The sequence below is a fragment of the Capricornis sumatraensis genome, chromosome 3, assembly GCF_032405125.1.
Source record: "Capricornis sumatraensis isolate serow.1 chromosome 3, serow.2, whole genome shotgun sequence".
Lineage (NCBI taxonomy): Eukaryota > Metazoa > Chordata > Mammalia > Artiodactyla > Bovidae > Capricornis > Capricornis sumatraensis.
In genome coordinates, this window is record NC_091071.1 from 2,578,654 (window position 1) to 2,590,688 (window position 12,035).

Here is a 12,035-nt window from a genome sequence, read left to right on the forward strand (position 1 = left end):
GAACCCAGCATCACTTCAAGCAGTGAGAGTAATATTGGGGCCCTAAGCTGGAGACTGCGTTTCGATCTATTAGGATTACTTGGGGAGTCCCAGGTGGCAGCAGTGGCGAGGAGCCCGTCTACCAGTGCAGGAGACGGCGCAAGAGACACGGGTTTGATCCCTGGGTTGGGAAGATCTCCTGGAGAAGGGAAGGGCAACCCACCCCAGTGTTCTTGCCTGGAGAATCCCATGGACAAAGGAGCCTGGCGGGCTGTGGTCCACGGGGTCTCAAAGAATGAGACACGACTGAGTGTCTGAGCATGGAATTACTTAACCCTGTTCTGCAGCAGGGGGCCGGGATGGGCGGGGTAGGGACTGTGCAAAGCCAGATGTAACTGCTTTTGGTTTTGAGGGAGGCGGTTTCTGTTGCCCCCACTCACCTCTGCTGTCGTAACCTGGAGGCAGCATAGACAGGTCTGAGCAGACGTGGCTGTTCACAGGAGTTCATTTACAGAAACAGGGACAGACTGGACTGGGCCCAGGGTGGAGGCTGCAGACCCTGCTCTCATGGGAGGCCTAGGGAAGACCACCCGATCCCACCCAGGCTCAGCTCTCATGGGAGGCTCAGGGAAGACCGCCCGATCCCACCCAGGCTCAGCTCTCATGGGAGGCCCAGGGAAGACCACCTGATCCCACCCAGACCCCACTGTCATGGGAGGCCCAGGGAAGACCACCCGATCCCACCCAGACCCTGCTCTCATGGGAGGCCCAGGGAAGACCACCCGATCCCACCCAGGCTCAGCTCTCATGGGAGGCCCAGGGAAGACCACCCGATCCCACCCAGACCCTGCTCTCATGGGAGGCCCAGGGAAGACCACCCGATCCCACCCAGGCTCAGCTCCCATGGGAGGCCCAGGGAAGACCACCCAATCCCACCCAGGCTCAGCTCTCTCTTCAAAATGTAGCCAGCTCAGCCCAGGTCACAGGGGTCTCAGGAGGATCAGTTTAGAAATTTAAATGAAAGTGCTACTTAACCTGGTTCCCATGACAACTGGAGCATGAACAAATAAATACCTGTAATGATAATACTACGTATCTGTTTTGTAAGTACAGGGCTTTGCAAAGTGGATTTAAAAAAAAAAAAAAAGCACTTTTCTTGAAATAAAAATATAGTGTGTAAAGCAGTCAGTATCTATTTATTCATTTAACAAGCATTTACTGAGCACTCATGTCAGTTACTCTGGGCCCATGAGGCTCAGAAACAAAGCTAAGATTCTTTTCTGAGGTCCTTAGAATCTGTTTATTTTAATGTTCAAAATGGATCCTAGGAAGTGTCAAAATGTCATCTCTTGGGTGATATTTAATATTCAAAAATTAGATATTTCTATTTTTTTTAAGTAATGAAAGCAGCTTGTTTGATTTCTATAAATAAATGTCCGTCTTCTTTTTAGTGTTCATCTGAAAGCTCTGTGGTTCAGTGGTAAAGAACCTACCTGCCAAAGCAGGAGATGTAAGAGACGTGGGTGGGTTGATCCCTGGGTCGGGAAGATCCCCTGGAGGACGGCCTGGCTCTTCCCTCCGGTATTCTTGCCTGGAGAATCCCGTGGACAGAGGAGGCTGGTGGGCTACAGTCCACGGGGTCGCAAAAGGGTCGGATGCGACTGCAGCGGCTGCGCATGCACGCAGCCCTCCTGCTCTGCCCCCTCGTGCAGGTGCAGGGCTAGAGGCGGTCCCGAAGGGCTCCCATCTGTCACCGCTGCAGCGCTGTCTGTGGCTAGGTCTGTAAACACCCGGGCAGATGCCTCCTCCAGGCGGGCCTGAGCATTCCCGTCTCACTGTCCGCACCCTCTGCCTAGATGTGGCCCCAGCCTTCACCCAGCTCCCGGTGGACACCACGGTGACCGACGGGATGACAGCCGTGCTCAGGTGTGAGGTGTCCGGGGCCCCCAGGCCGGCCATCGTGTGGAGCAGAGGTAGGCGGCTCGCACCTGCCTCAGGAGGCGAACCCGGCGGGACAGGGCTACCTCTGTTACTCCCATTCAGCCGTCCATTCTGTGACGAGGAAGATCCTGGGGAGCCAGATGGGCGAGACCCCATCGGAGCTCACCGTCCGAAGAGGAGGCCCATTGCCCTACCATGCGCGGGCAGCTCTTTCCTCCTCAGGGGCCTCCGTCAGTGCCTTGGGCCAGGCGGCCCCTTAAATTAGGGCGTCCGGTATCAGCCCCTTTGTGAAGGAGGGTGGTCACAGCTAGGAGTATGTCCTTTGTTACTTTAAGCAAGCTGCTTCCAGCACAGGATTACCTGGGTCCTCAGCAGCTGGATGTGTGCGACACTCAGTCTGACTCTGTTTCCGTTCCTGTGAAGTGTGGAGTCACGTCTCAAGTTCACTGCAGCACCACCCCGCCCCCGCCCAGCCCCATCAACACCTTCGGCACCCCTGCCACTGAATGAATGGCACATGCGGTCCATCCTTGACAAGCCCCAGCTGAATTGGGCTCCTCCCCATAGATCATGCTTGGTGGACTGTATCCGGGTGAAACCTCAAAACTTGGACTTTTTTCTCACCCAGACAAGCCCTTGGTGGCTTCCCAACTCTCGAAGGGGCCTCAGCTTATAGACACAAAGGTCTGGGAAGCTATGATTAATCGGAAAGAGGAGGGGATTCTTTCATTTTAGATATTTTCTTCTTGTCTTTCCTGATTTAGAATGTAATAATAGCCTTAGATAGAAAATTTATGTACAGAAAACTCAAAATCCACCACACAGAGGAAGCCATTACGTTTATGGATTGCAATTTTTTTAAACTTTTTACTTTGTGTTGAAATTTACCCAATTCACAGTGTTGTGATAGCTTCAGGTGAACTCTGAGGGCTTTGGCCAAATGTATACTTGTATCCACTCTCCCCCCAAACTCCCCTCCCATCCAGGCTGCCACATGAGGCTGAGCAGGGTTCCACGTGCTATACGGTAGAAAAACAGCAGAGTGTACGTGTCCATTCATGGCTCATGGTTTTCTTAACCGAGTCTCTCAGCATTGGAAGTTAGGGCGTTCTTGGCTTCCGTTATCCTAATGACTGCTAAAGCAAACTGCTTTGGTTACTTCCGTGTGTATAGTTTCCACTGTCTTCCGATTATTTCCTCGTTTATCTTCCTGGCTGCAGCCGCAGCATCGCGTCTCCTTGAACGTCACGGTTCTCACGTTCCTGTTTCCTCTGTCGTCCGCAGGAAGCCGTATTCTGGCCAGCGGCTCCGTGCGGACCCCCCGGTTCACACTCCTGGAGTCTGGGGGTCTGCAGATCACCCCTGTCTTCATCCAGGATGCGGGCAACTACACCTGCCACGCAGCCAGCTCAGAGGGCTCCCTGAACGCGTCCGCCACGCTCACCGTGTGGAGTAAGGACCACGGCCCACGTGGAACGACCTGTTAATAATGGTTTAATCAGCACATCGTCTGTGCTTGGGGATGTCAATATGCCCTTGGACTCCCTAATCTAATCAAAGGAGAATCATTATTTTTACAACTAATTTAGAGAAATCTGTTGAGCAGTTAGTTTTTTTCAGCTTCTAAAAGAATAATTAGAAAACGTATTCAAAGATTTAATGGGGACATTTCAGGAGAGATAAAAGGTTAACTTTTTAAAGTCAGTAGAGTAGGGGTATTATGCCAAACTAGTTCAAAGAACAAAACTGAGAAGCTGGCTAATCTTATACAAATCACAGGAGAAGAGTAGATCCAGAATTAAAATCCGAGGGGAAGTATTTTTCCCACACTGTAATTATAACCAAATAAAACCCTCCCCGTATATTCAGTGTGGATGTTTCCTATGTGTAGGAGTGAACTATAACACGGGTTTCTGAAATGCAGAATAAATTGTTTTCCAGAACCTAGGGTTTGGATTACCAAGTATTCAGCTTCCCCGGCTGATTAACTTTTCCCTCTCTGTTTCTTCTGTATCCATATCACTACAACAGTATTGTCCAAAACAGCCAGAAACAGTGCTCATTAATAGGTTTTGCTAAAGCCATCTATATGAGGAGGGAAACTTTTAACTGCATGAGTGAATAATTTGTTAAAATAACTTCCTTGAAGAAAAACTAAAAAAAAAAAAAAAAAGCACTTGTGCCTTATTTCGTATCTGGTTTACATTTCTATGATATAGTTGGTGTCCACTCTGATAAATGACCCTTCCTAATTTATTAGGTTTTCTAAAGATATCACCGGTGTTTTTTTTTAAACCATGAGTACAGTGCCCGCCCCGCCTTATTGTTAAATATTTACTAGAAAAGAGATTTTGTTCCATGGGATAACCTAATATGTCAACCATGTCTGATTCATCCAGCATCCCTGGAAATTAACCGTAAATGTAAAAGCTTGTGGAAAACTGATATCTGCATCTCTGTAGGTCATTCACCAGAGCATATTGTGGGTCTGCTAAGATGCAAAATTGTAATAACACAAGAATGGCTGGCACAGCCCTGCGTGGCCTGGGGTCTTCTCAGGTACCCCGGCTCTGTCTGTCCCAGTGGGAGCAGACAGCAGCACCCCTTTCATAGGCAGGAAAACCGAGCTCCGAGCAGAGGTATTTCTCTGGATGCCCCACGGGTGAGCAGTCAGCAGGGACCCAGCCTCCTGACCTAGGCTCTGGGCTCTTTCCAGCCTCAGAGCAGCACCCGCCTCCAGGGGGTGCGGCCTGGGGACACACAGGGCGGGGCTGTGGAGTGCCGGCGGACGTTCAGGCCCGCACAGAGCACCAGGTCCCCTGCGCCCCGGACTATCGGGCAAGAGACCCTGCAGGGCCAAGCACCGGTTTCCCCTCCTGGTCACTGGGAGAACCACAGCCCTCGCGAGACTGTTGTAAGGATTCAGTAAACCCATAAATGAAAGCGCTTTGCAAAGGCATGAGGTGCAGTGTGGACCTTACCAGAATGTTGATCCTCTTAGGTAAGAATCCAGATTCTTCCTCAGAGCGTAGAGCCTGGTAGACACCTGCCTGTGATCTTGCTTCCCATTTCCTTCCGGAGTGTTCCGAGGTCGGGGCATGACCGGTGTCGGGGTGGCTGGGTGGGTGGGAGGCCTGCCTGCCTGCCTCCCCGAGATGCAGACAGGCTTGCTCTCAATTCCCCGAACGTCTCTGATCGCTTCCGTTTACACTCGTTTTGCCACGGAGAAAGGAAGCGAGGTTGTGCTGTCAGATGACGAGCTCGTTCCCTCCGCCCCCTGAGGGAGGAAGCTCTCAGCCTCGGGGTCCTGTCTGAGCTGCAGCCTGTGTCTTTGCAGATCGAACGTCCATCGTGACCCCTCCGGAGGACCGCGTGGTGATCAAGGGGACCACGGCCACGCTGCACTGCGGAGCCACCCATGACCCCCGCATTTCTCTCCGGTCAGTTCCGTCAGTTACAGCATTAACATTCCGTGAGCTGGGGCCCTGAGGTAGAGACGAGAGGGGAGAATCTCGGGAGCTTTGATTTCAGCCACAGGTCCCTGATTACAGCCTCTTACAGTCCCGGGCCCCTTCATTAATCACACAGACCCCATCTTCCACTCCAGCCTTATGTTTTATTTACAGTGAGCTATGTTGCACTTCATGACTTCAATACAGCGTTTCATGATTTTTCTGCCAAGGTTAATACACTATCTGTAAAACGTGCTTGTCAGAGGCTGATACTTAATGAGAGAAAAATCCAGAGAGATCGAATGGGATTTCAGCAGTGTTTGTGCTGGGGCCTGGCTGGACCCGAGGGGTCTGCTCTACCGCAAAGACGGCTCCTGTGTATCAGGCAGAGAGGGAGTGTCACGTGGGGGAAGGCCCCGCAGTGATCAGCTCGCTTAGAGGAAAACACACGGAACGAGGGCAACCGGAGGATGTGAAGACCCGCTCGGGGGACGGTGACCCCGCCCCGCCTTTGTCTGACTCAGCCTGGAAGGCTGAAGGTCAGCCTTCGGAAGGTCGTGATGAAGAACCTGACCGTCCAGGTGGACACGGGGCAGCAGACACAGGTGGCTGTCGACCACGAGCTTCTTCCCAAAGAGCCGCCACTTTCAGAAGGGTTTTTAATTTTCAGAACCAGCCTTGAGCATGCATCTAGAAAGAGGACCCGGTCATCCTTGCGTTTCCTCTCTGGCCTCAGCCCCAAAGGCGTGCAGTTAGCCCCGACAGAACCGAGGCGTCCTCCTGCGTCCTCACATTCCACTCTGAGCAGAGGGCGAGGGCGGTGGGCACACAGACGCGTCACTACCCAGATGTGGAGCCCTGGCTGTTTCCTCTCTTCTTGGGCAGCTCCTGGACAGATTGAGAATTGTATTTCTGTCTGCCTCTCTGGAGTTCCCCAGAGCTCAGAAATCAGGTTTGCCTTCCTTCCAAGAATGTTGAGTGCAAAGCAAATACAGGAAAGCCAATGAGCTAGAAGATTACCTGGAGAATTCTTGGATCCCAGAGAATTCATTCATTTCTAAAGGACTTGGGAGTGTCACCCAACAAAGGACAAACAGATATTTTCTACTGCCCTAAGGCCTCGAGAAAAAACCCTCTGATCTGTGTGGTTTCCTCGTAACTTCTTATGTGTGGTTAAACAGAGTCGGAGCTCACTTCCTGAGAAGTGATTAAGTTGTTCACTCTGGGCACCCCCGCCTGGACACCTGGAGGGGCGCTGGCCCTGAGCTCCCAGAGTGAGCAGCGATTCCCCTCCTTCCCACGGGGGCAGTCCCGCTCTGTCTGCGGGTGATGCCAGACGAGCTGTGCGTTGGCACCTGAGCTCTGCGCACATCAAGCCTTTAAAGAGCTGGGCGCGGTTTGGAAATCCGGCCCAGGGTTTGGAGGCGGAGAGCCAGCACTGTGATCCCACCCAGCAGTGACCAGTGAGGGGCCCAGCCCGCCCAGAGCCCCAGGCTGGCGGGCTCCTAGCGGCGTCTGCATGTGAAAAGAAAAGCGTGCTAGAGTCCTAAGAAATGAAAAGAGCAGGGCGTGCAGTTTTAAGGACGGAATGACTGGGTTTTAAGAAAGCGTGTTGACCGGGTCTGATGCGTTTTCTTCAGGAATTGGGGAATTCCGCCCTGGGGACTTTTACGCAGCCCTGCCCCTATCCAGCCACACTCTGGCCTCCAGGATGTTCCTCAGCAGGGGCGGGGGTGGGGGGGGGGGCAGATGTAGTGGTGATGGGTGTGACCACGACCCCTCAGACTGCCCGTCCCGATCCCCAGGACCGAGCAGCGTCCGCCCTGTCTTCAGTGTCTGGCTTTTAACTTCAGCATCTGCCTCTGTGTTGTGACTAAGACCTTAAGTTGCTTTCCTTTTTTTAAGGTATAATTCCCACGTTAGGTACCACCCTTTAGAGAGCACATCTCAGTGGTTCTTACTATCTACTACAATATATTCACGAAGTCGTGCTGCCAAGGGGGCTCTGGTGGTAAAGAACCCGCCTGCCGATGCAGGAGACGTAAGAGACGCAAGTTTGATCCCTGGGTCGGGAAGATTCCCCTGGAGGAGGGCATTGCCACCCACTCCAGTATTCTTGCCTGGAGAATCCCATGGACAGAGGAGCCTGGTGGGCTGCAGTCCGCGGGGTCGCAAGGACTTGGACACAACTGAAGCAGCGTAGCCCACACGCACGTTCACAAAGTCATCAATGGCTTGCTTTTTAACAGAGGGGGAAGGTCAGCGGCCGGGGTCCTCACTCAGGCCTCTCTGCTTGGCCCACAGCTACGTGTGGAAGAAGGACAACGTGGTCATCGCCCCGTCCAGCAGCTCCAGGGTCGTGGTGGAGAAAGACGGGTCCCTCCTCATCAGCCAGACGTGGTCGGGCGACATCGGGGACTACACATGCGGGGTGATCTCCGAGGGCGGGAACGACTCCAGGACGGCACGCCTGGAGGTGATGTGAGTACCGCGCCCGCCTGGCGCTGGGTCACTGCTCCTCCATGCGCGGTCACACGGCAGTGGGTCGCACAACAGGGATCAGAGGCCGCCGCCCTGGGCCGCAGGCAGGCACACTTGCAGGGCTGGGGGTTTGGTAATCGCCTTGGGCCTCAGACACGCACACTTACAGGGTGGGGGTCAGTAACCTTAAAGTCGGATCATGTCTGCCCTCAGCTTGGCCAGTTCACGATCGCTTTTCCTCCTCGATGATTCCCTCTGACCCTGCGTCCTGATGGACTGTTTACCCCGCCTTTCCACGCGATGCCCGTCAGAACCTCCAGCCAGTAAGGGATTGCAGGCCGGCCCAGTGCCCCTGAGAGCCCCCTACTCTCTGAGGGGAGGCACACACCTCCCACCAGAACTCACGGATGTGGCAGGCAGCCGCCCATCCCGCCTGCCTGGCCTTCCGGGGTGGGGAGCCGTGGGGGCCACACTCGCCTCCCACAGCCCCTCTCCTCACAGGCAGGAAGCTGAAGGGCCTGCTGACCAGGTCATCTTTGCAGCGTATATTTGTTGTTGTTCAGTCGATAAGTCGTGTCCGACTGTTTGTGACCCCATGGACTGCAGCACACCAGGCTCCTCTGTCCACTCTCTCCCAGAGTTTGCTCAGATCCACGTCCATTGGGTCGGTGATGCTGGTTAACCATCTCACCCTCTGTCTCCCCCTTCTCTCTCCCCTGAGGCCTGGCCATGTTTGGCATACCTGGAGCGCTCAGTAAATGCACATTGGTAGGTTGAATGAATGTGTCCAGTAGTCCTCCCAGCCAGTCTGCTCAGGCCTCTGGCCTTCTTTCAGGCGTGTACACGCCCAGGCCCCCCACCACTTGAGGGTGCCCGCCCTGCTCAGCCCTGGTCCCCTGTCTTCCTTCCCCCATCCACAGCTCACAGAAAGACCTTCCTAAAAATTGTTGATGATTCTGGCGTCCACGACCCGTAAATCCACGTGACGCACCATGCTATTCACAGGTAAACTACCTATGAGAACTCTCAGATCACCCATCATTGGTGCCAAATAAGTAAGCGTTAGCGTTTCATAAAGATGCTGTCAGCAGAAGCCAGACTGCAGCTTCCAGCGCAGCGCGTTCTCTCTCTTCCACAGTTTTTTGTTCTGCTGATTTACGTATCTTCCCTACCATTTGCTCATTTGATTTCCTCTAAGTAAAATGCATTTTTTTCAGCAAATGTTGCTCTATCTATAAAATAATGGGCTTTCTGTAATGGGAAAACACCTCATCTCCAAATACAGAAATACTGCAGATTCGCGATTCAAACCAATTTAGGAGCGACTGGTGGCAGAGCTGATTTGAGAGACAGCGGTCCTTGTGCATTGTCGGAGTAATAAGCTCTCAGATCTTCCAAATCGGAATGAATGGGGAAGGTTGTAGGTTAGAGCTGCGCGTATCTTTAGATGCAATAAGGTCCTAACTCTAGGACGTCGGCAATGACAATAGTGATGATAATAGCCATAACTCAGGATTGCGGGGTGTTCGAGCTTCTCAGAGAACTTGCAAATCCAGCGCGTTAACGTCTCCCGGATTCGCTCGGATGACAGCAACCACAGTCTCCTGTTGCGGGGGTAACTGAGAGCTGCTCACGGCTAAATAGTGTCCTTCAGAAGAGCCTGAAAGCGTGCTTCCCAGCCTCCCCACTCGAGTTAAAAGCCACTTGGTTAAATATAGAAATTAGGAGCGTTACAAGGGGGCTTCTCAGGAGCAGGCCAGCCGCTGGCAGCTCTCCTGTGGGCTTGCTTCATAGTTGGCGCCCTGGGGCGTCTGCTCTGTGTCAGCCAGGGGGGCAGGGGTGGGTAGGGGACCTTGGTGGGGGGAGAAGTCGCCATCACACCAGGGCCACTGGCCACCCCCGAGCGACACTGGCCTGGGGGCCCCTCCCCAGCTCCCATGCTGCAGCCTCGGTTTTCTCACCTGTGAACAGGGCGCGTTGTTGTTTACCTTAGAGGATGGTGGTGAAATTTGAATGGACTGGCCAGGAGCCCCACTCAGGGGGGACAGTCAGTCCCAGCTCTTACTATTCCTCACCATCTCATAAAAAAATACTCCTCTTTTCATCAACAGCACCCCCCACACACACTGGGCCCAAGAGGTGTCTCTCTTTCACCCTACTTTATTTCTGCCTGAGGTCTGTGACCCTCGGACGCACCAGGTATGTCTGTCTGCCATGGAGGCCTTGGTGCCTGGAACAGGTGGCCCATCAGTGTCTGAGGAAGCCCTGCTCCACTTAGCAGATTGAGACAGGTTTGTGTATTTGGTGCCACCAAGGAGGATTAATTTCAGAGGGGTCTGCCTCACCCCCTCCCAGAGAGGAGCTGCTGCTGCTGCTAAGTCGCTTCAGTCGTGTCCGACTCTGTGCGACCCCATAGACGGCAGCCCACCAGGCTCCCCCGTCCCTGGGATTCTCCAGGCAAGAACACTGGAGTGGGTTGCCATTTCCTTCCCCAATGCATGAAAGTGAACAGTGAAAGTGAAGTCGCTCAGTCGTGTCCGACCCTCAGCGACCCCATGGACTGCAGCCTTCCAGGCTCCTCCATCCATGGGATTTTCCAGGCAAGAGGACTGGAGTGGGGGGCCATTGCCTTCTCCGCCCAGAGAGGAGAGGTCTCTGCATTTCCAGAGGGTCTCATGGTGCATCTGACCAGTTAACAACACGCAGTCTTGGTTACGCTGGCTACTGGTCATGTTAGTTCCATCAGTCCTACCAGTTTGCTGGGGCCTTACAGGAAGAAACTGGGTCTGGGGTGACTGCAGACCCCCAAAGCTTCTTGCTGTATTGAGCACCCCAGAGGGACCAGACGCCAAGGCTCTGTGGGTTGACTGTTAATCATTTAAAAACCCAATTAGCACCGCGTCTTTCCTTCTGAGACCAGAGACTAATTCCTCTGAGCCAGAGTACAGAGGAAAGCCTCATTTACGGAGCGACTGGAGACACGGCCCCGAGGCAGCAGGAGAGGTTTCCTTCACTAGAACCACTTCTGACAAGGCCGTCATACAGAGCAAACAATTTAGTGCCATTTCTCAAGAGCTATCGAGCCCCCACTGCCTTCATCCGCAGAGCGAACTCAGAGAAGATGGGTTTGACCGAGGCGGTCGTTTGTCTGCTCAAGGAGCAGGGCTTTTCTATAGAAGAATGCTCATCGGGCCCTCTCCCTCCCGGGCAGCCCCCCGCAGGCGCCTCTTCACCATCCGCTTCCTCTCGGGTCTCTTCCCCAGCTGGTTTTTCCCAAACACACCTCGCTGCCTCGCCTGCCTGCACAGGCCTGGCTGGGTGGTTGGTAATTTCTGCCATTACGCGGCCTAGTTCCCCCGATGGCAAGTTCTCTTAACACCGCGCGGTGACTCAGCACGGGCTTCGCCCCCGCGTCCTCGGACGCGTTTCGTTCGTCACCCCGTCTGCACACCAGGGTCGGCGAGTCCCCCTGCTGGTCGTGCACCCCCCTTCACGCTCTGCACACCAGGGTCGGCGAGTCCCCCTGCTGGTCGTGCACCTCCCTTCACGCTGGCAGAGACGTGCTGAGACGCCCTCCCCTGCTCTCAGATAAGACCCTCCGAAATGGATTCAGAGTATCGGAAAGCCTCATTTGTCGGCCATGGATGGGTTAGACGAATATTTCACCAGGCTTAATTTTGCAGATAACCGAAACTTATCATTTAAAGAAATAGTATACATTTCCAATGTATATTAAAGAGTTCTCTGCATTGTGAGACCGGTAATACTGAAACCAGAGATATGCCAGAGAGGAATTCCGAATGGGGAGAGGCTGCAACCAGAAGAAAAAAAGAAATCTGAATTTCCTTCCGACTCAGAGTCCTGTGATGTATGTAAAAACCGCACTTTGCATCGGCCGTCCTCCGGGGGTGACCGTGGACTTGGGCGGCAATGGACAAGGGCTCGTTATCTCCAGCCACGTCCCAGACAGCGACGTCCTTGGGCACCACTGGCTCTAAATCTCGGTACCGGTGCTAAATGTCTCAAGGCTACTTTGCCTTTTAAGTTCCTAAGTCTCCGCAGTCTCTCTAGAATTCTCCGCTCACCCATCCACCGCAGGCTCGGTTGCTGCCGTTCGATGTGCCCCCCCGCCCGCAGGCCCTGTGCGCTTCCCCTCGGTGGCCATTCAGGGGCCAGGAGGCA

At 53.7% G+C, this 12,035-nt stretch overlaps 1 protein-coding gene across 1 annotated transcript in view; it reads left to right on the plus strand.

Moving 5' to 3' along the window:
- Positions 1-12,035, plus strand: part of SDK1 (sidekick cell adhesion molecule 1) — a 718,540-nt gene that overhangs the window by 546,984 nt on the left and 159,521 nt on the right. Inside the window, exons 10-13 of the mRNA XM_068967809.1 lie at positions 1,836-1,952; positions 3,205-3,372; positions 5,258-5,360; positions 7,677-7,853. Of these exons, the coding sequence (XP_068823910.1) occupies positions 1,836-1,952; positions 3,205-3,372; positions 5,258-5,360; positions 7,677-7,853 (565 nt within the window). The remainder of the gene's footprint in view (positions 1-1,835; positions 1,953-3,204; positions 3,373-5,257; positions 5,361-7,676; positions 7,854-12,035) is intronic.